The sequence below is a fragment of the Lycorma delicatula genome, chromosome 4 (genome assembly GCF_047948215.1).
Source record: "Lycorma delicatula isolate Av1 chromosome 4, ASM4794821v1, whole genome shotgun sequence".
NCBI classification, from domain to species: domain Eukaryota; kingdom Metazoa; phylum Arthropoda; class Insecta; order Hemiptera; family Fulgoridae; genus Lycorma; species Lycorma delicatula.
Window position 1 is genome coordinate 2934273 of NC_134458.1, and position 23826 is coordinate 2958098.

Sequence of the window (23826 nt, forward strand, 5' to 3'; positions counted from 1 at the left end):
ATAATGATGTTCCATCAATGTGTTTATCGCCCTACTAGTAATTAAAATGCTAAAAATAGTAATTTTGAAATATGTGTTCCATCATCAGTTTTGTCACTCTATTTAAGTCATTAAGATATTTAGTGTTTCAGAACATAATAATGATGTAGAAACTGTTATTTTAATCTACAGATTTTTGAAGTCGCACAACAAATTGAGTAATGTGAAATTTTTTATTGCTAAGGTAATCTGTTTAAAAATACAAGTAAATCTGTAAGTAATATGTAATGTGTAAGTAATCTGTATTAAGTAAATTTTTAAATGAGAATTTCTCAGCAACTAGCAAACTTCAACGTGATCTGAACAATTATTAAAATTCATTTTGTAAACTATAACAAAGGAAGATTAATAAGGAAACAAAATTTAACAATGAAATTCATTAGAAGCATAAAATGTATGTATCAATAAACCCTACAAATTTACTCCTGAAATTTTTAATTTCCCAATAAGTGTTCAAACAACTGACCTAATAATTTATATTTTTACATGAAGATAATCATATATCATTAAGACTCTAAATTTAACAAATATATCAGTTACATAAATAACCGAAACTTCATTTTCTAAGCATATGGCACCATTGGTATTAATACAACTGTGTAAAGCTCCACTTACCAACAATTTTAAAATATGTTTCCAAGTACTTTCGGAGTTGCTACTCCATCATCAGGGATTTCTTATAAGATGTTAATTCAAAATTCATATGTCATATGTATAATTACATTTAAATTAAAACTGTTACGTTCATAATAGTCGGTCGTCAATAAATAAAAAATAATTTATACATCAATAAGGCTGTAACATTATGGATAATAGTTGCAAACATCTTACAGATATAATGTTACAGTCTTATTGATGTATAAACTACTTTTTTATTTTTGACGACTGACTTTTACGAACGTAGCAATTTTAATTTACCATAGTTATTTGTGATAGAACATAATTTAGTCAGAGACTCAAAGTATTAGTACTTAAATTAAAAATAAAATCACTGTAAAATAGAAAATGTGCTTGATTTAAACCTTAATGTTCACCTCGTAATAGAATTATCTGGATGCATTTAGTTTTAAAACCGTACTTAAAGTTCAATATAAATGGTATGTATGTTAAATACCATAACCACAATCATAGGTGATCTGACACTCATAAGCAACTCCCAAATAATACAGTCATTCTCAAAATAACAAGCACTCCATGCCAGGTTTACAACATAATGTACACAGTGCTGGTTTCTTGTTGCCTTCTTCACAGAGCTGAATATACTGTTGTGCATGTCAAGCCCACAAAATGTAGATTACATACAACTTCACAACCAACACCTTCACTCTGTTCACCACAGGGATCGGTTTGTATGATGGACATCATTACTATCAGAGAAAGTGATCCTGATTGGTACCTATTTTACTATAAATGCTTTACAGATGTCACAGCTATCAAAAGATAGAGAGTTAGTGTAAAGCAATAAATTACAGTTGCATGTCAGACCAGGACTGATGCCGGTAGCAGTGAACTGTTATGCCAATTGGAGGACGGTGTCAAGAATGACGATATAAATGTCCTCATGGCCACTAAATAGAGGAGAGAATGGTTCATCAAGGCCGTGGAAATGGATGAACTGGTATTTCTAGAACAAGAGAGGGACATTGCTGTTATACTCCATCTCAATAAGCCGAAAAGCAGATTCTCTGAGTCAACATTTAAAGTGGCTCCAAGGGTTAAATATTTGATGGCTGCAGGTCAGCTGCTTGCCTGTAAGGAGTCAGCCACAGTTCTCCGAGGAGATGACCTGAAGAACTTTGAAAGGAGACTGTTTATTCTCGTTATTGATTCCTCTATAGGAAAGGAGAATATTTCACATCTAAGGAAAGGTATTGCTGAAATCTTTTTCCAAGCTAAACTACATGTTATCTTTGGAGTCGAGGAGAGCAAAGCAGCCAGGGTGACAAGGAAAGTTCTGGAATACATGGGAATACAAGGGATGGTGGAATACATGACTATAGGACAACTGTTCTCTACATTGAAAATGTGAGTAAAACTAAAGCCAAGAGAGCTAGATCTATCAGCGTGGCAATGGTAGAAAGGACGAAGACTCTAGCTGTTAGAGCAACAGACCACGAGCGACAGGCCTCTTCGCTGACCTCCTTAGGGAAGTCAAGAGAGGAGTTACAGACATAGATTCGGAAATTCTCTCTGTCCATAAGGGGCAGGGAGAGGACATCTTAATCAGAGTAAGATGAAGCTGAGGGTCCTGAGAAGCTAATTAAAAAACTCCAAGAGGGGATTCAGTGTGTTAAGGTGGCATTAAAAAAGGAAGTCTGAACCCGAATAATTAACATTAAGGACATACATGCCTTAACGACTAGGGAAGAGGTGATCAGTGCTGCGGCTGCTGTAACTGAGACTCACAACAAGAGAAAGCAATCTATGAAGTCAACACCTGCCCATTCTAACACACAGGTGGCCTTGTTAACAATTAATAGTGAGGAGGCAGATAAACTAATGGAAAGAGGTCATCTCCGTGTAGGGGTAGTGTCCTGTAGGGTAATCCCCTGCTTTGAAGATGAGAGATGGGCTACAAGCCCCTGACATCCCGCAGTTGTTTAAACTGCGGCAAGGAAGGGCACTTTAAGTCTGGTTGCAGGGAGCCTATGACCTGCTGGAAATGTGGTGTGGAGGGCCACAGACAGGGGAGCCCTCTATGTAAGCAACCAAATACCAACAGGAGCCGTCAATCCCATGATCTCAGTGGGCCATTGCAAGGGATATTGATGTGGACCTCCTGCTGGTCTCAGTACCTAATCTCAGTGTTGTGAAGGATGATGGATCACAGATCCCGAATGCTCATTTGCCATCACCATAGTGACTAGACAGTACACTGTCACTGATAAGGGAGAAGGTAAAGGGTTTGTTTGGGTCACTGTTGCAGGGATGTCCTTCTTCAGCTGTTACATTTCCCCAATCATACCTATCAAGGAATTTGGCAAGTTTGTGGAAGATCTAGCTTCAGAAATAAGGAAATGGAGGGACCTGGTATTTATAAGAGAAGATTTTAATGCCAAATGCCAGGAGCTGGGAAATGAGATATCCAATGAGAGGGGCAGACAACTCACTGATGTTACGGCATCTCTTGGCATGGTGTGTGTGAACGCTAAAAAGGCATTCACACATTTCATAGGGATAATGGAGGATCTGTTTTGGACTTAACATTCATTACAGAGACCTACACAGGCAGTGTTTATTTGGTGGGTGTTGAAGGATGAGATGCTCAGCAACCATAGATGTACTGAAATGATCGTAGGGGTCCTCTAAGTAGCCACACTGAGTACGTGGGGTCTTGGAAGATGTGTGACAAAGATACTGAGAGTTTGGGAAAGGTTTGTGGAGAAGGTAACTGGACATGATGAGTTAGAGCCAGATGAGCTTCATGATGCTATAGTTGAAGCCTGCAGAGAGGCCCTGGATGGTCAGGATAACCAAGACAGACACAGACCAGTTTACTGATGGAACACAGAAATTGTGGGAATCAGATAGACTTACATTAAACTCTATCTTAACACGTAGAAGGAGGCATCAGGATTTTTCATTGGATGAGATTATGTTTTCACAGCTTAGATTGGCTAGGAAAGACCTCAGAAGGGCAATAATCAGATAAAAGAGAGAGAAATGGAAGGAGGTTTCCAGTAAACTCGATGATGACCCTTTTGGGGATGCCTATAGGATAGTTATGGTCAGGTTCTGGTGAATGCTGTACAGGCACTTTTTCTTCCGGATCTAGATTGAAGACATAGAGAGATTATAGCCGAAGAACTACCAAGGCTTACTGTAGAAGAGCTAGAACATGCGGTCTCTAAACTTAAACTGCATAAGAGTCCTGGACCTGACGGCATCACAGCAGACATCATCAGAGTAATTGCTGAGACGTCACCTCTGACGCTGCTGACCTCGTTCAATAAGGCCAAACAGAGAAAATACATCCCGAAGAGCTGGAAAACTGCAACACTTGTGTTGGTAAGGAAAGGTGACAGAGGGTTCAGACTGATATCCCTAATAAATACTTTGGGTAAGGACTTTGAAGCTCTTCTGGCAAGGAGGTTGGAGCAAGAGCTGAAACGGCGGGATGGGTTGTCTATTAGACAATATTGTTTTAGAAAAAGCAGATCCTCAATCAATGCTATAATAGAGGGATGGAACTTGCAGATGCGGCGGCTAGGGTGATGAGGCACACCAGACGTATCCCATTGGTGATCTTTGTGGGCATCAAAAATACATTTAATAGCATCAAATGGGATACTATTTGAATCAGCTGCATGATAGAAAGGTGGCCCCTTATTTAGTTTGGATGGTTCAAGAATAACTGGTGGATAGGAAGCTGAAGATCCTGTTGGAAGAGGATGAGGAGGTCGTTATGCCTGAGGAAAGGGGATCCCCCAGCGGTCAATATTGGGCCCCCTACTTTGGAACGTGGCTTATGACGACCTATTGAGAATGGATTTGCTACCCAGTTTGGATATGGTAGCCTACGCGGATGACCTCATCATTGTAGTGATGGCAAGGAGTCTTCAAGAGGTAATGCTACTGGCTAACAGTACATTAAAGCATATTGTGAGATGGCTGGCGGACAGACAACTCTTGGTTTCTACCCAAAAGATTGACATGATTTTGATGACTGGAAGGCGACAAATCCGTAGATTCTCCATAAAAATGGATGTGGCTAACTTGACCCCCTTGAGGAAAGCTAAATACCTGGCTGTGTGGTTGGTCAAGTAGAGGGGGTTCATGTCTCACATTGAAGAAACACTCAAGAAGGCAGAGGGATAGCATCGGGGTCACTTGACTGATGGTTAATGCCACTGGACCTAGAGCTTCAAAAGGGAGAGTAACAGCTTCGACGGTGACCTCCATTACTCTCTATGCAGCTCCACCAGTATGGGATCGGTCTCTAGAAATCTTAAGGAATAAGATATACTGGAGATTGGCACTGAAGGTGGCTCAAGCAGGAATGATATGTGCCTGTTTAGGCGACCCCATCCACATGCTGTGTGAAGGGAGAGGGTTCTTAGTGGGTCTCTGCTTCGGAAGGAAACCCCACACACCCAGTAGTACAGGCTGCTGAGTGTCTGGTTGCAGATTTTCCCTCCTCCGACATAAAACAAAAAAATAAAAATAAATTATTGTACTCCATGTACAATGAAACAATGCCTTACATGTAATGCTTCAGATTAATACAGAAATTAAATTTGTATTAAAAAAGTAAATTCAGACCAGCCCAGCAATCTGTGAATCTTAAGCAAATAACATGCAAACAAATACACTGACAGAAATTCTAAATTGAATATAGATGGAGAAAAAATGAATTTCCAATTTACCCAGTGCAACTTATCATATCATTGCAATTATTAATAATAGGGCTTCCCTACATCCTGCTTTTTCCTCCTACAAGCTTGTCTATAACCAAATAGTAGAGGAAACAGTACAATAGAGTAGTACTTAAATTTAGTATGCTACACGAGTCATGACATAAAAAGCTTCATAGTTTTATACCCGATATAAGTATACATCATTAATTTCTTGGATGCTGTTTAAATACAACTAATACAGATACAAATAAAACATACATACTGAAGACATACTAACAACCATATTTACATTATAAAAAACAATCTTAAATTCAGAGTATTTCTTTAAAAGATAATATGCAACTCTCCAAAAAAATGTTGTGATCTCCTTAGAATATTTTAGGCATCTTGTTACAGGCAATAGTAAAGTTTTCCATACAATAGATTTCTTTCATGATTAACACTTCTGTATGGAACTATCTTTACATTAATATGTACAGCAGGTATTTCTGTTACTTAAGTAATACTGTGTAAATATACAAAGCAAGTTTTCTTGCTATATTCTGTGTAGAAGAGTCACTCTTATATAGTTTTTGTATAAAACTATATAAGAACAAAGTTCACTATAAACTCCAGAAAAAACCATGCCATTTTTAATGTAGTAGTAGATGAACCTTTCCTAAACTACCTCACCCTTACATTCAGCAAATGCTCTATCATATTTCCAGGCAGTTGAACAATATTCAAGAATAGAAGACAATCATCTGATACAATCTGTATTCAAATTTTTAAAATTTTAACTTTCTAAACCCACAAGACCCTTTCAGCCCATTAGTCAATGTCGGCTACATGTTTTGTAAAGGGGAGATTTGACATCAATACTGGCTCTTAAACCCTTGATATTATCAATTTTAGTTATAATAAACTGTGTCAAGATTACAAACATATTCAATACCGCAATACTATATAACAAACTACTGTAATATTCTTTGAAAAATGTGGGATAGTCTGACAGAATAACGTCAATATAAAACATATATAACATAATCAGTTTATTACTTTGAATTTTGATTTATAAATTAAGAAACATATAATATACATACTATCTTATCAATGAATGAAATATTAATACTATCTGCCCTTCCCCACACTCTGTCATGCATTTGTCATTACAACTACTGTAATTTAAAACTTTATTATTTAAATTAAATACAACCAGATTTGAAGTGGGTTCTGAACGCTGACACACAACTCCTACTACAAGGCCACATAAAAACCAAAATAAGGCCAAATGCCAACAAGCTGGCTGATTCTATAATTATTTTTTTTTAAATCAATTCTTTTAAGAATCATACTCCTCTGTACTATATACAAGTACATTTATTTTATTAGATCAACCAAAGTACAGAATAAATAAAGCAGGATGACTTACCTTATTCCACTATATATGCAGGAGCACTTTTGCAATTTACTTGCATCATCAGCTGCATTATATATTCAACTCAAATTACATTACAAACTTCATAAAATATAATAACATATCATGCATTTATTTATTTTATTTAAAATTTAAAACCTTTAATCTTTTTATTTTAAACTTTTATTCAGTTAAATTAAAAATTAAAACAATATTTAAAAATATGAAAAATTAATTAAAATTAAATTGTAAAAATGTATATATATGTAAAATATGATGTCAAGACATAAAATCAAATTAAACTTAAAAACCAAAACTTCAAATTAAAATCAAATAAAAATAATTTTAAGTAAAGCAATTATGTATGTTGTCCATTTAACTGAACTTTCTTTACTATACTTCAGAGTGTAGTAATTTATTTATATAGTATATTTATTCAGTACTTTGGTTGATCTCATAAAATAAATTATATTATTTATTCAGTACTTTGGTTGATCTCATAAAATAAATTACATTATAATTATTTTATATGAGTCATCCAAATATAAAGCAAAATTTTGCCACGCAGACTGAAGAAGAACAGTGAATGTGGTGGGATGCTGTGGGTAGTTAGTTGGATATGTATAGATAGGAGCAACCGGCCATCCATGCCTGTAAGAAAAGAGGAGGTAGCACCGTCTGTTGTGCAACAAGTTATAATTTGATTTCTCACCAACGAAGATGTCAAATCCTCTAAAATTTTGATTTGATTCCAGGCACAGTTCGGAGATGCTACCCTGTCAAAAACTCAAGTGTTTGAGCCAAAAATCTCAAAGTGGGCATGGTGCAATGGAGCACAAAAGTCATGAACATCATCCATGGACCAGCATCAATGATGGCAATATTCAGGCTGTTCATGACCTTGTGGAAGGTTACTACCGCATAACCATTGTTGAATTGCATCAGAGGTGAGCATAAGTGTTTGGAGTGTGCATACAATGTTATCAGACACTCTTGGATATAGCAAAGTACCAGCGAAGTGGGTTCCACGTATTCTCACTAGGAACAGAAAAATGTCCAGAAAGACAACTGTCAGTACCTTCTGAATTACTTTGAGGAAGGAGAGCCATTTTTGGACTGTACTGTGACTTGTGATGAAACATGGATCCACCACTACATCCTGTAAAGCAAGGGAACAAGTTTGGAGTGGTGGAAAAAATGGGAGGAGCATCAATCAAGGCAAGAAATGCTTTTCAGCTGGAAATGATCTAGCAAGTGTATTTTGGGACTCAAAAGATGTGCTGCTGATTGATTTCCAGAACAAATGAAAGACAGTAAATGTGACATACTACTGCCAGTGGTTGGATGAAGTAGGGCTGCTTATTACAACAAATGAGATGCAGGCAACCGATTCGCAACATCCTCCTACACAACAACACAAGGCACTAACAATGACTCACAATAAACTCGTTAAAATGCATTGGACACCTCATGAACACCCACCATACAGTCTAGACTTGTCACCGTATGATCTCCACACATTTTTTTGCTGAAGGAAGCTTTAGGAGGGGAAAGATTCTAAAAAAATGTAGGAGTCAAGCATTACGTATACAAAATGTTGGAGTCAAGCATTACGTATACAAAATGTTGGAGTCAAGCATTACATACACAACTGGTTGTTGGAGAAGCCATCCTGTTATTTTGATGAGGGGATCAGGAAGCTGTCTACCCAGTGGAGAAAATGATACCCAGTGCAGTGAATGAAAGAAACTATGGAGAAAAATAAGGTAATTTATTGGTAAGTTTATCTAATATCAATAAAGTTAAGTAAACAGTTCCAGTTTATATTTGAATGATCCTTGTAATTATATAAACAATAAATGTCTTCTGGTAACTGTTTTAACATCACATAAGTAATAACAGCTGCCCACAATGTTACATAATTGATACAATGTAACGTTTTACTATCAGCTTAATCACTCATTCACTTCAGCAGAGACTTTGATATTACCAGCACAGAAAAATAAAGTAAACATTGTTCCAATACAAATGCTGCTGATAAATAATATAAACAGGACTGAAATATATACAATAATTTGAATTGAGTGAAAAATCAATAAGATTTAGAATTCTTAATAACTTCACTGACATCTACCTGCAAACCTTACACAATCTGGTATGGAATTTTAAATTTTGTTTGCAGTGTCATTTATTTGCTTACTGGTCTTCAACTGGCTCTGCTCTAAGAAAATATTAAGAAAGCACCATTCTTCTCATTTTTGCCTATCCATTCAATAATACAACTGATGCCCTCTGAGGGCAATTCTCAGCCTTTTTAAGTAAATAAAATCAGTTTACAGTCATATAAAAAGTGCTGTACTTATCAGGAAACTACTCAACATAGTGTAATGAAGAAAAGAAAAGGGAGTACACTGATCAATTAAACTACACAAAAAAGATAAACAAGAGTTTTGCTTATCTTCATAGCACTGAAAAGATAAACAAGATTTCACATAGCACTTTATCTATTGTATCAGTTCACTAATTCTATCAGGCTTACAAGTGATTCTTGGCTGCATTGCTATACAGATACTTATAATTAATAATAGTTTTTATATTAAAATATTTGATGTTTAAATATTCAATCTGAAATATCAAATTTTTCTCGTAAAAAAAGGATGGTATGCGAGTTTGTTTGTTTGTCATATGTGCACACATTTATGTTTTAGCTGCTACTAGCACAGAGGGTACCAATGGTGGTGTGCCAGGTGGCTGCACATGACTCCCTCCACTACCCTCTCCTGCTAGAAGCAGTCCATTGTCAATTAATTTACAGATTATTTTATTTAATTTCAAAGCGTACATTATTTTTATTTATATTTTTAATTTTATTAATTGAAAGTGATTATTAGTTAATATTTGACAGTAAAAAAAAAATTCTTATTTAGTGGGAGACAGTCGTTAGCTCACTCTGGTCGGCGCATCATGTGGTCTGTTCTGCGCCAATAGCAGCAGGAGCTGGACTGGCAACTAACACAACCCTCACACAAGCACACACAAGCCAAGTCCCCACTTTCAATATGGCTAATGTTAACATTATATTTCTATTAAAAACCATTAAATTCTATATCTACTCACTCATTGAGCCTATTTTAAACATAAAAATACCAAAATGTTCAGAAAAATATTCTCAGCGCACTAATATTTCTTTTCTTAGAATATTTAATATTCTCATAAAAATAAGATTACGAACGTCCAGGGGCAGAGCATCCTGGCTAGACGGTGAGTGAAGTTAGCCCTGACCAGCTAGTATCTACATAATAGTGATAATTAAAAAACCACTGCATGGCTAGGCACTGACCAGTATAAACAACATATGTTATCTTTTTTGTAGTTAATTCACCACATAAAATTACACCTTACGCATAAATAGATAAGGAAATTTTACAGTATATGAAAAAACAGAGTCTGATTGAGATTCAAACCCAGAAAATTTTGAATAAAAAGTAGAAACAATACATTCTTCCATGAAGATTGGCAGAATAGTATTTATTCCAAAAACATTTCTAATAGATTTATATTATATAACTATTTAAAAAAATAATACATCATTATTAACAGACTGAAAATAATATAGCAGCTAAATAAATTTTTAGTTGAAGGGTATTTCTTGTTGGTCTTTTAACTTCCATCCAGTTTTAAAATCTACCCTACACTACTTCTGTTCCTATCATTTTTGTTGTTAAGCATTAGGTAGATAATCCTCAACTAACAGGTATGTTCCATGTGAATAGCAAATGGCCCTCCACATACAATTAACTGCAGGATCCTGATAGTCCATTAGCAACACAGGTAACTGCAGTAGGGCTGTCTGGTATAAGCATTTACAGTCTTTGATAATGCTATGACAAATCAAAAAAGCGGTATCAAACAAGTAGTACCAATGAGACTGGTCAACAGTTTTGAAGATAGAAAAGGAAAAATCCCCAATGTCAAAGAGGATGGTAGAAACTAAGAGACTAAACCTCAAAGGAAGATCAGGTATGTCAGATCTTCACAGAGAGCAGTCCACTAGCCACGTACTTAATTAGCTAGATCATACAGTCAGCAACCTACACTGAAATAACTACATAAATCTTTAAGAGAAATTTAATGAGCGTAAATGAACTAGATAATACAAATACTTTACAATACCACAGCAAGCTGACTCATGTAAATACCTTTCCTAAACTCCATTCACCCTTTCTACACGCATCCTTCAAATACATCTTATAATTAAACTTTATGGGCTTTTGATGACATAATCTCTACATATAGATTTTTAGCATTGATGTTATATATAGTGAATGGTCTGAAAATAATCATTTCAACAGGCAAATATATTACTTATCAATATAACCGCCAAGAATATAATGCAGGTACTTAGTATTTCCATATGACCATAGCACAACTATAATCCAATATATAATTATAACATCCATCCTACTACAATTCTAACATCTATAAATGTTTTGTAATGTAAATTACATTTTGTAATGCAAGATGTTTTTATAGATGCAAATGTAAATTCATTCTGAATTTACATTTACATAGGGCCTGATGAGAAACATGATTATTAAAAACTAGTAGGGAGTTTGTTTAATAGAAGTTAATTAATTTTACTATAATCTGTGTAATTCATATCTTATAAAAATAAGTTAGTCAGTACAAAAAGCCATAATATCCTTACTGCCACCGGAAGAATTTGTAGTAGCACAAAATAAAAAATATATGCCTCTTTCAAAGCCATTTAATGTGTTTAAGCAAAACCATGAAATAAGTAGACTCATCAAGCAGGCAAAGTATGGAGAATTAAGATATAAATCGTTAATCAACCTTTTACTTATGAGTACCACAATTGATGAATATAAACTTAATAACTGACCTACAGTATTTGAATCCATTTTTCATCATAACTTCTTGGAGACCTGTAAAACATACATAAATATGTGTATATCTATATATATTATATTATATGTATATATATATATATATATATATACAGGACCGCACACAAAAATTGATCCAATGATGCAAAACATTTGTTTTGGCAATAATTGTTTACATTAATGTGTTTTATGTTGGCAGAGTGTCAACAGTTCATGAATATTTGATTCTTCTCTTTCCAAGTGCGCTGTCTGTATATTGTTTCAAGACAGCTGACAAAGGAAGACTGACTGTTGATAAGCGCGTAAAGACGGTGTTTTTATTGAAACAAAAAGTGTGGTGCTTACACAAAGATGGTTTCGTGAACAATTTCAAACTCAGTGGTGGCCCTGATATAAAACAATATGTAGAATTTATGAAAAATTTAATAGTGATGGTTTGGTATTTGAAAGTAAGCACGAACGACCTGCCAATGTTCATTCTCCACAGAATGTCAAAGCTGTCAGAACAGCGTTGCTGAGGGCCCAGGCAAATCAACAAGAAAAGCAGCAGCACAACTTGGAATTTTTAGGCGATCTGTGCAGCAAATTTTAAAAATTGATTTGCATTTGTATTCATACAAAATAACAGAGTTGCCTAAATTAACAGTTGACAATAAACATCAAAGAATAGCATTCACTGAAAGGACTGTGAACCAAGACATATTGTTGAACATTATTTGGTTTTCAGATAACGCACAATTTCACCTAGATGGGGTTGTTAATAAACAAAATGTGCATTTTTGGGCTTCCAATAATCCACACGTGCTTCATGAAAAGGTGCATCATGCTCCAAGAATTACAATATGGACCACTATCTGAATTTATGGGGTAACAGGTCCATTCTTTTTTAATCATACAGTGAACAGTGAACATCATCTAAACATGCTGCATAATAATTTTGTTCCTCAGCTTCTTACAAAAGGGTTTCAATTAGAAAATGAGTGGTCCATACAGGTTGGAGCCAGACCACACACAGTTAATGTTGTTTTAGACTCTCTGTTAGTTGGTGGGTGTGTGTTTTGTGTACTCTGTATGATTGTGAAAATTTAATTAACTTTTGAGCGTACTTTCGTGGATAAGTTATGTCTTGTGGCCATGTCTTCATGACTGTGGTGCACTTATCTTGTGTTGGCTTGATTTTATGAATGTATAAATGTGTGTGGTACGTCTTAGTACCTGTTACGTGTTCTATTTTTCTGAATGTGTTTTCTCTTTAGGTATTCTTGTAGTGGTTTGGTATGGATGATGTTTGCTAGTGGAGACCGATTGTGTGTGTGTGTGTGTGTGTGTGTGCACTTACCCCCCTCCAGAAGTAATGCTTTATTAGCAGTTTCCCAGTTGGTGGAGTCGCCAGGGGTGGAGGTTTTGTCAGTAGTGCGCAGGAATACATACGCATTTTCTGTAACAGCTTGCGGAACCTGTTAGCGAGTCCAACACTGCTTCGGCACCCGCAAATGGGGTTCATCCACCTCAAAAAAGAAAAAACCTTCTGCATGAAACTTTAACGCAAATGCCATTTCAAACCGATTTCCTAATCGTTTTGTGTGTGGATGAAACTGGCCCCCAAAAAGTCCTGATTTGAATCCAAGTGATTATTTTCTCTGGGGATTTCTAAAGGAGAAGAATTTTCCCTAAACATCCTTGTACAGTGATGGAACTGCGAGTGCTGATCATTGAGGTATGCTGATCATTGAGGTAGCTGAAGAAATGTGTCATTGAGTTAATAACAACATAGGAGTTCATGTTGAAGTTGCTAGATGTGATGGTTTTTATATTGAACATGTGATAAGCTGAACATAATCTCCAGGTATATGGTAAACACATTGTATTTTACTTTTCTGTATTGAGATTGAAATAAATATTTTTTTAATCAAACCAAATGTTGGATCATTTTGTGTACCACTCTGTATATTATTTTTTTTAATAGTATATTTAAATAACTTATATTTTTTAAACAGTAATGTAAATTTTGGTTATAGATGAATTTCATTTACCATTCATTTCTATAGACATTATGAATGCGTATCCACATACAAGCTATGAATAAAGTTTTAAAATGTTCCAAGTTTAAATGAGACAAAATATCACTAATATTAAAACATCAATCTCAAGGAAAAACAAACCCATGACTTACTTGATTTTTGTGTTAAAAACAGATTAAAAGAAAAGCCAATTAACTGTAACTAAAAAATAAACAATTATGTGTATTTTAATATATTAAATTAATAATTGTTAGTTCTTTGCACTAATTTCACTTCTCTTTGAGTGTAATAATATTTTATAAGTAGTAAATTATGTGTATTTTAATATATTAAATTAATAATTGTTAGTTCTTTGCACTAATTTCACTTCTCTTTGAGTGTAATAATATTTTATAAGTAGTAGTTTTCATAATATTTAAATCCTAGACAGTCAGGGATATGTCAATAAAAAATTTAATTTTAAAAAGTACAATATTTTTAAACTGTATGTGATTTCCACAATTGGAAAAAGGGTGCAAGCAATTAAGATATTGCCAACAGAAATTATAAAGAGTTAAACAAAGAGAATAAGGTACTAAAAAGGATGAATAAATATGGAGGGACTATGCCAGCCTAATAGAAATCTAAATTATCTCTTCATAGAAAATATAGATCAAATGGAAGAATATGGAATACGAACAGCAATCTTAAAATTGGAAGTTACACAAGCAATAAAAGACATGAATAACACAAAAGCTGTACGGCTAAATGTGATTATGTCTTGATAAAAAAATTATAAGTGGCAAAATAGTGTAATGTGATTTACAACAGTGGAGATGTGATCAGATTTTCCAAAGACAACCATGATTTCAATCCACAAAATGCATGATGCAGTAATGTATAGAAATTAAAAACAACTATTTTAATTTTGCATTCAGCAATAATTCTTTGAATTATAGACAAAAGACTCAGTAAAAGACAAAATACAAATGGTAACAGAAGAGCAATATGGATTCAGGAAATGAAGTGGCACAAGCAGTGTCAATAAGATAAGCTAATGGAAATGTTCCAAAAGCCAATGAATAAATTGGAAAAATAGAAATTAATCCAAAAGTGTTCTGGAATCAGAAAATAGCTGTAAAAGTAAAATACACACAAAGTGGTTTGACCTAAGAAGAGGAGTAAAGTAAAGGTGTTGCAAAGTATGTACTGCTTAATACATATGCTTATCTAATATGTATTGAGAGATTATAATAAAAAATTCACTATAAGTAAATGTTAGAGAAAAGAAAACAAATAGAATAAATTTCACAGATGATACTGTCCTCTAGAAAAATGAAGCACAGAATATTCAAAATTAGAATGTATTAACAAGATTAGAATATGAAAATTAATGTTAAAACAAAAGTAATAAAAATAGGAAACAATAATCAAGTAAAACAGTACAAATATCTAGAAAGCATACTGAACAGAGAAATGTAAAATGGAAAGAAAATCAAAATCAAAATAGCAATGACTAAGGTAGAATTATAAGAAAGATCATTCAAGACTCCCAAGATTTTCAGCAATGCACCTGGAATTCCTGGTCATAAAAAATAGGTGTCTGGGGACTTCTGAGAAGAGTTATCAACTCCAACAATATTTCATCTCGAGATCAAACTCTTGTGATGTTGGCTGATAACTGATTCCTAGGAGGTATGAATACTTTAGGGGTCACAGCTTACCTGAGCCTGCAGAGGACCTGTTTAACCATTTTATATCATAATGAGGAGGCTACAGATTCATCAGACCAACTTCTATCCAGCTTTTTTTCCCCCCTACTCCCGGGCTGGACATACAGTTAAGTAAAACTCAGCCCAGGGGAGTGTCCTTTATTCCCCCCTACCGGCAGTAAGTCTGGCATGGCAGGTCAGCCTCCCGGTTGGATCTTTTCATTCTTTATTGCACACTCTAATGGGGGGTACTCCATTACTGGATTCTCCCCACCGGTATTGGTTCTTTTCATTTGTATCCCCTAACCTAGTCTCCCTTGGAGTGCTCAATCAATCATCGGAACCAGCACACCTCGACATACTGGCTCTCCCGATTGGGGCTGTCCACCCAATCCTACACTAAAACCCTCTACTTCTACCTTTCGTATCTTTACATTGAAGCACCTCCCTCGAGTATTCCTCCACTTTTCTCCAGTTACTCTACAATGTCAGCATACACAGGACTATATCCTCTAGTTCCAGATTTGCAATACTAGCCTGACTAGTTTGTTCAATCCATTCCTCACACTTTAAGAGGGTGTGCTCAACCGGTCCTGTTCACCACAATACATACAGTCAGGTGACTCCCTAATCCCAATTCCATACAAATATACTTCAAAATTACCATGACCAGATAACATCTGCGTCAGGTAAAAGCTCGTCTCACCAAACCTTCTATTTTACCATACTTTTAAATCGGGAATTAATCTTCTCATCCATCCAGCCTTGACACCCAAGTTCCATCTGTCTTGCCATACTCTGTGTTTCATTTTTAACTTCAGTACTGTCACCGCCTTCATTCTTATGGGCAGACAAGAACAAAAAGGTCCATGGGGGAGTCACAGCCAGTACACATACCATGTCATAAGAAGCCATCCGATATGATGTCACCAAACCTAATAAGGCTCTTCAATTAATTCTAGTCCTAGGATTCTAATCCTAGTCTGACTCGGTTCCTCTGTATACCAACTGCATCCTGCAGCTGAAGCTGCCCTAACTCACCTCTTCATCCAAGGGGGATGTCTTTGTCCTGATTAAAGAACCCTAAATAATCACCAGTGCTCTGAACAATATCTATTGTTATGTGTGACAAAGAGGGTTTTACCTGGGGGATTAAGCTAAAAAAGTGTCTCTCTTTACTAGGAAGAAAACCCTTAAGAGAAACATTACACCATAGGCTGGGTATCAATCTGGAGCTTTCAGGTGAGGTTAAATATCTTGGAGTTATGCTGCATGGGAGACTTATCTGGAATGCTCGCCAGAATAAAATCAATGGGAAAGCCAGGTGGGCATTCATTACTTATAAATACATTAGGTCAAAACTGAGGACTATGCCAGGGGCTGTATGAGTCTGTGATGAGAATACAGATCTTATACAGTGCTTTGGTATAGCAAAGGAAAGCCCAGCTATAAGTAAGTATAAACTCTCATGACCCTCTGGAGACTAATATATCTTTGTATTTCTGGCGCCTTTAAAGTATCACCACAAGTTTAATATTGGTATATAATAATTTATTTCCTATATTTCTATGCATAACTGCTTAGGTCAAATTGGCAGCAAATACAATTTTCAGCAATGGATGATGGAAGAAAATGTTATTAATGCTGGATACTCTGCAATTATCAGCTATGTGCTGAATATTTTATGCTATATTTGACACACAGTTTAACAAAATATAATAAGCCTATCTATTCATTCGTCCCATTCATTCATTGCTCATGTTGGGAACAGGGAGGAACAAAGGGATTTTCACCTGCAGTATCCACAAATTGTCTTCTGTTTTGTATAGACTTCTAGAATCAATAAACAGAGGGAGCTGAAATACGTGGTGTCTATCAGAGGGCTTCCCAAAATAGATATTCCATAGTTTTCCAAACCAAAATTAACACTTACTTAAGATTTGCAACTGGCATAGTGAAATAGGTTGCGGAGGCCAGCACAAATTTTTATCTACAATGATGTTCAGGCAGCACTGAAGCACTCTGTTCATACTACTTTAACTCCAAATTGTTATTGTACTGTCAGGGTTAACTTAGTTCCATTTCTATGCCCAAAAAAGGTGGAATTGCATTGAAGGCCAGGACAAAGACATAGAAGGTAATGAGAGTGTTGATGAGATCACAAAGAAAACTACCTTGAAATCTGCAATAGGCAGATTAACTCTGAACATGAAATAATATATAAAAATTTCTCAACAACTTCCATTAAAACATAATACATATTGAAAATAGAAAATAACAATATAAATTTTAATAATAATATAAATCTGTTAGTCATCAGTATAACAAAAAAATAATAATAAAAACAAACAAAAATTAAGAGGTTATAAAGGTTTCAATCACAACAAAAACTAAATCAGTATAACCTCACCATAGCAAAATAGCAGCTTGAAACACCATGATCAACAGGACTTATATAATTGTAACAATATATTAACTAAAGAACATGATTTAATAATGTAAATAGCAATAATGATTGCAACATAAGGGATACAGATAAACATAAATAACTTTTTAATCATCAATTATAAACATAACTTCAATATTTTATCATCAATATTTCATTACAGTCAAATTATGTTTTTTGATGAAATCTGATGTACTTCATTTTGAATAAAATATTGCCTAACATCGAAATACAATTTCAATTACCTCAGTTACAGTTTGTCACTCCATTTTAAAAACAGGTTGAATTTCAGTCAGAGTGAATTTTGAGCCAGTTTTATTTCCTTCACCAAAAAAACTTAAATATTCTTTATTAATAAATGAACAGTAGATATCTATTGCAGTTATTAATTTAAATACATTTTTAATGCATACCTAAAATAGAAATACATTCTTATTTTAAGATGAACTGGAGGAAAGAGAAGTCTATAGCAGAATCATGTAAAAAGAAAGAAAAGGTTAATGACTGATAATTGAGGTGGTTCTAGTGAATCTATTCTAGAAGAAAGTGCAGCAGGATAAAAAGAGGAATATAAGATAACAATTAGAATGTATGAAATAAATAATAAATATGTTGGTTATAATAGTATGGATGTAAGAAATATGTTGATTTTAAGCTACTGACATAAAAAACAAGACATAAATGAAGAATTGCATCAAACGAACCAATCAAATAGCTGATGACAAAATGAAATATTAAAGATGTTGAAAATCAATAGAATTTATACTTTCTGTAATAGCAGAGAATAGTTACATAGTAAAAATTAACGGGTGGCTACCCATGATAAATGGCAAAAAAAAAATTAAAAAGTACTTTTTTTCTTACAATTCATAAGAATGAAAATACCATAAATTATATAACATTAGTTAAGAAAATCTAAGAAGGAAATTGCACTACTACTTAATAATACACGTAGTTAATAAAATAACATTTTATTTACAATGAGAATTTTACTATCCTTAAAAAATATTTGAAAAACGTTTTTCCTTTTTGTTAATACCATTACACACATAGGTAACAACAATATCAGAAAGGAGGCAGCCTCAGAATACGATTGTTGGTGAAAAGGTTTTTGAGGGATAGGGAGTATAGCTGACAGTAAAGCTGAGTAGTACAATGAAGGAAAGAATACAAGCTGGTAATAAATTATAATTTAGCAACTTAGGAATGATCAAACGAAAGTTAATAAGCAGAAAGGCAAAGCTGCAAATATACAAAACTAATAAAACCAGTAGCTATCCATGAATCTGATATCTAGACATTGACAGTAAGTAACATTAATATATTAAGAAGATTTTAAAAGATATTAAGGCAAATCTGTGGTCCTGTGCAGGAGAATAGAGTATGGAGAATCCATAACAATGAGGAGATAGACAAAATAATTGAGAGGGAGTATATTGTGGTTTCTAAAGGCTCAAAAATTGAAATGGCTGGGACATGTAACAAGGATGAATGATGAGGCAGTGCCCAAAAATATATCAAATGCAAAAATATTCATTGTAAAAAAAAAAAGAGTAGAACAAGCTCAGGATGGATGTGTTGATGGATTTCATGGTAATGAAGGTGTCAGAATGGGAGATCAGGGTGAAAGAGAACAGAGCGATGGAGATTAATTGTTGAGGAGACCAAGGCTCACCCCAGGTTGTAGACCAAGGTGAAGAAGAACAATACAATAACAATTTCTACTGTGTGAATAATTTTTTATTCCTTCCATCTGTCCACATTTTATAAATAACGATTAAATTTAACCTAGTTAATATAAGATGAGCATGCTGAAGAGATTAAACAAGCACATGGTCAGGCACCATATGAAATACAGAAATTCCTTTATGTATCAGGTTCAATTTAATCTGTCTATATTGCAAGAGTTTCTAGCAGGCCAAACTTCAGAACTCTAAGCTTAAAACATATGGTAAGAGGTCATCTGCAAAAACACACTACTAATATAGTAGAAAAAGTTATACAGGATAACACCTACAAAAAGTTCCAAGTTTCTTTGTTCCATTTGGTTATCTAATTTTGTAAATAAAAATTCTATTATTAAACAAAAATAGATTCTCTCTCTAAAAATCATAAAACTTTGCTGTTGCCATATAGCAGATGCTTTCACAATAACTGAATATTTGCAGAAAGGTAAAGAGTAATGAATGATTCTGAAAGAGAACAACAGCTCTTACATTGTTGAGGTGGGAACCAACTAACTGATGTTTAATATAGTCCAAATAAGAAGAAATTAAAGCTAAGTTAAGTTAGACATCAAGTACTATGCGCCTAAAAGTAAATAAAAAACTATAACCACATTTCTGAAATGTGGTGTATGTGAATGTTTTACTAAATCCTGTTCATTAAAATTAATGTGATATAATGAAGTCCTTTCCAGTAAATTTTCTGAAGGTAGAATAATATTCATTATTTCATAGAGTAGTTCCCACTGAAAATCTGCAGTGGAATAAATAATGATATGTAATTACAAAAAAACACTGTTACATGATAAATACATGAAATTTACGTGGATAATATGTATGATAATACATGGTAAAATGATATGAAGTTAAAGTTTAAATTAATAATAGATACAAACTAAGAAGTTAATACCAAAGTAGAAAATATAGGGACAATTTTAAAATGTTAAATAAGAAAGAGAGGAAATTTTGGGTAGAAAGACAACAGTTTAATCCCAGACCATGGATAACAAAATATATAAATTGTATAATAGTCTCTTTCAAGACAACTGATGGATGAGCATACCACAAAAACATTATGAGACAAGTAATTGTAAAGTTTTCCAAAATAAAATACAGGAAAATTAGGATGATGTAATGAGGTGAAGAAGGAAACAGTGACTGGCAAAACAATGTAGTACAGAAATAATTATGGAAACATTTTAAGGAAGTCTCTCGAAAATATAGGTATAAAAAAAGTAAATATCAGTAAAGTAAAAGTAATATCAACACCAATGATATCATCAGATCTTTCAGTCTGTCTCTGGTAACCTACAAAACACATGAAAATAAAGCTGATTTTCACAGCAATAATATGCCAATAAAAAATTTTTAAATAAATCAAAATTAACAAACAAATCTTAAACATGAAACATGTATGATTTTAAACAACCTCTCAAATTAGTTTAACCAATAAGTAACTTATGAAATAAACAGCTTCGATTTATAGAATTAAGGAACAAATACTCGGAAACTTACTTTACATAACATCTAAGAAGTTAAAGAAATTGTCCAAAGAAATACTGTAAGTATACAAGAATACAAAGAGCTCTGGTCATTCATTCATTACTTAACCTTCACGAAAGATTAACAGTAAGTAAAACTAAAGACGTGCCATAACTAACCAAATATTTAAAAAAAACTATCTAATAAAAAACTGGTAATTGGCATGTTTTTAAATAAACGAAATTAAGTAAATTCAAGTTAGCAATACAGTAATATTCACCTAATCAGTTCTTACTTCTACTATTTATCAACGTTTTTGTATACAAATCATGAAAGAAAGCATCGTTTATGAAAGGCAGATTTTTATTCACCTGACACGTACAAGAAGTAATTTCAAAAATATCAGAGATAAACATAGGTCTTTATCGAACACCTTTATAATTAAATAATTCTTCAATATGTCAACAAACAATTAACCTCTAACTAGCGACCATTTTACGTATTACTCACTCGACAACAAAATTAGACAGTATGATTAATGATCGGTGCCTTTTCTGTCTAGACTCATGAGATCACGACGGCAGTGATTTTTCAACGTAACTGCATTGTGTGGAGTGCTGATATTTGCAATTATAGTCGTCTTTTATTAGAAAATTATACAAGTATAAAAGATTCTTAACATAACAAGTCTTTTATGGTTAACGTCCTCATCTTTATCCTTAAAACGTGCTACGCTGCCAGTAATAACCACAGTACATCGTAAAAAATTAAAGGGATAATTCGTTGAAGAGAACAATTAATTGCAACCCGTTGCCGACACTAAATGTAATCTGTAACAAGAACTCGTTCACTACTAAATTAAGGGAAGTAAATCGTAAGTTTAAGCGGCTACTATGGTTTTAATAATGATGAGGCAAGTAGGAACTACCTGTGCACGAAAAGTCATTGAATGCAGAAATGAGCATTAGCTAGTTGGATTTAAATAGCTTATAAATGACCTTTCTGACATCACAGGCTAGAAGTCGGATAAAAGACTAAAAGCAAAACTTTCCTGTCGAAAGCCTTTAGTATGACCTATGGCAATACACTACATGATTTACATAACGCTGTAAGTTATGTAAATTAATGGTTTACATACCAACATCTTCAGCAAAAGATAAGAAAGTAGAGCATGTATGAAGTAATAAATGATGTAATTAAATATGCAAAAGGAAATTTTTTGTTTAACCATCGTTAGGTATTGCTTCAGAGGATGAGAAGAATGATTTGTAGCGTGTGTGAAAATGCCATACCTGATCGGCATTCGAACCCGTGACCTTCGGATGAAAGGCCGAAACGCTACCACGAAGGCCGGCCAAGATGATAGTACTGGGAGACAGGAACGCCATAGTAGAGAAATAAAACAAGGGAAAATGGTTGTAAAGTATAGGCTAGGTTAGAGAAAGAGGACCTGGGCTTCCAGAATTTTGCAATAAGCTCAAGCTAGTGAGTGCAAACACCCTTTTTAAAAATCATAAAAGTTATGCATGGTGAGACCAAGAGATACAGGAAAGTATAAAATAGATTATATAATGATTAGGCAGAAATTCTAAAACCAAATTATGGGCTCTGAAATATATCCAGGAGTAATATTGATTCAACTATAACTTAGTTGTAATGAAATGTACAGAAGATAAAAAACTAAAGAAAAATGAAATGGGACAGAAACTGATAAAAAAAAAATAATAATTTGAAATTATGATTTCAACAAGTCATATAAAAGTAGATTAAGTTGAAAATAAATTATTACATTTAAAGGGAATAATAAATAAGGCAGGAGAGAATAAAAAGGCAGCAACATAATATATAAATTGGAATTAATAGATTCGCATAAAAGTACAAAAACACTAAAAATGGAAGCAAGAAACTGTATATTCTCTTAACTGTAAACTATAGAAATAAAATTAATAGAATGTGCAAAGTAGCATGGAATATTGGTTGATCCAGAAAAATGGTAAAGTAGACAAAATATCATTACAGAGAACATATGGAAATGTGAGAGAAAACTGGAGAAATGAAGCCAAATTAAAAATCAAAATTGCAAATGGACACTTAGGAAGGCAGGAAAAAGCTAGGAAGTGACACTAATATACAGAAATAAAATCCAAGGGTGAGAGAATAATTATAACATGAGGTTCTGGAGAAGGAAAAGGAAAGTGACAATATTCGAGACTATTTTGACATGGACTGAGTGGTTAATTGAATGATTTATTTCTTATAGGTTAAGATGAGCCGATGATTCCCTTTCCACTAAACCAAAGTTTTTTACATTATTAGATGACTTACATACAGAATTATTAGCTTACTTTAATAAGAAAAATAATTGTAATAAAAACAAATCTTCATTTTGAAAGTCATTTAAGATTAAAAATGTTACCTCTACTTTGACTTCACTGACATGAAGAACACAAAATAATCATAAGCATACTTGCAATATAAAGGTAATAATAATAAAAATAAAAAAATTATCTAATGAAATAATTCACCACTTCGTAAAAATAAATTATGTAACATTCTTTAATAATTTTATAAAATTTCTTGAATTTACTTATCATGTAGTTTTTCATAACAAAAGTTTATTAATCTTTTAGAGAATAAATTTCAAAAAACTGATTGAAAATGGTTGGCTGTTCTTTATTTTGGAATTTTTACTTTCAGCCATTTAATCTTATAATGTATCACATCACAGACTGTCTATCAGTGCAATATGAATATAACAAACAC

General features: G+C 33.7%; 1 protein-coding gene across 10 annotated transcripts in view; it reads right to left on the bottom strand.

The window, feature by feature from the left end:
• The window catches only part of LOC142323046 (FYVE, RhoGEF and PH domain-containing protein 6-like), an 82398-nt gene extending 60800 nt beyond the window's left edge, over positions 1–21598 (bottom strand). For 2 of the 10 annotated variants that reach the window (XM_075362150.1, XM_075362143.1), the window contains exons 1-2: positions 21344–21592; positions 11696–11738 (exon numbers count right to left, since the gene is read on the bottom strand). In XM_075362150.1, the coding sequence (XP_075218265.1) occupies positions 11696–11724 (29 nt within the window). In that variant the 5' untranslated portion in view covers positions 11725–11738; positions 21344–21592. Of the gene's footprint in view, positions 1–11500; positions 11616–11695; positions 11739–18102; positions 18184–21096; positions 21271–21343 lie in introns of those variants that run through there. The other 8 variants (XM_075362151.1, XM_075362144.1, XM_075362148.1 and 5 more) reach the window with 7 other exon arrangements.
• Between the last annotated feature and the right edge of the window lie 2228 nt (positions 21599–23826).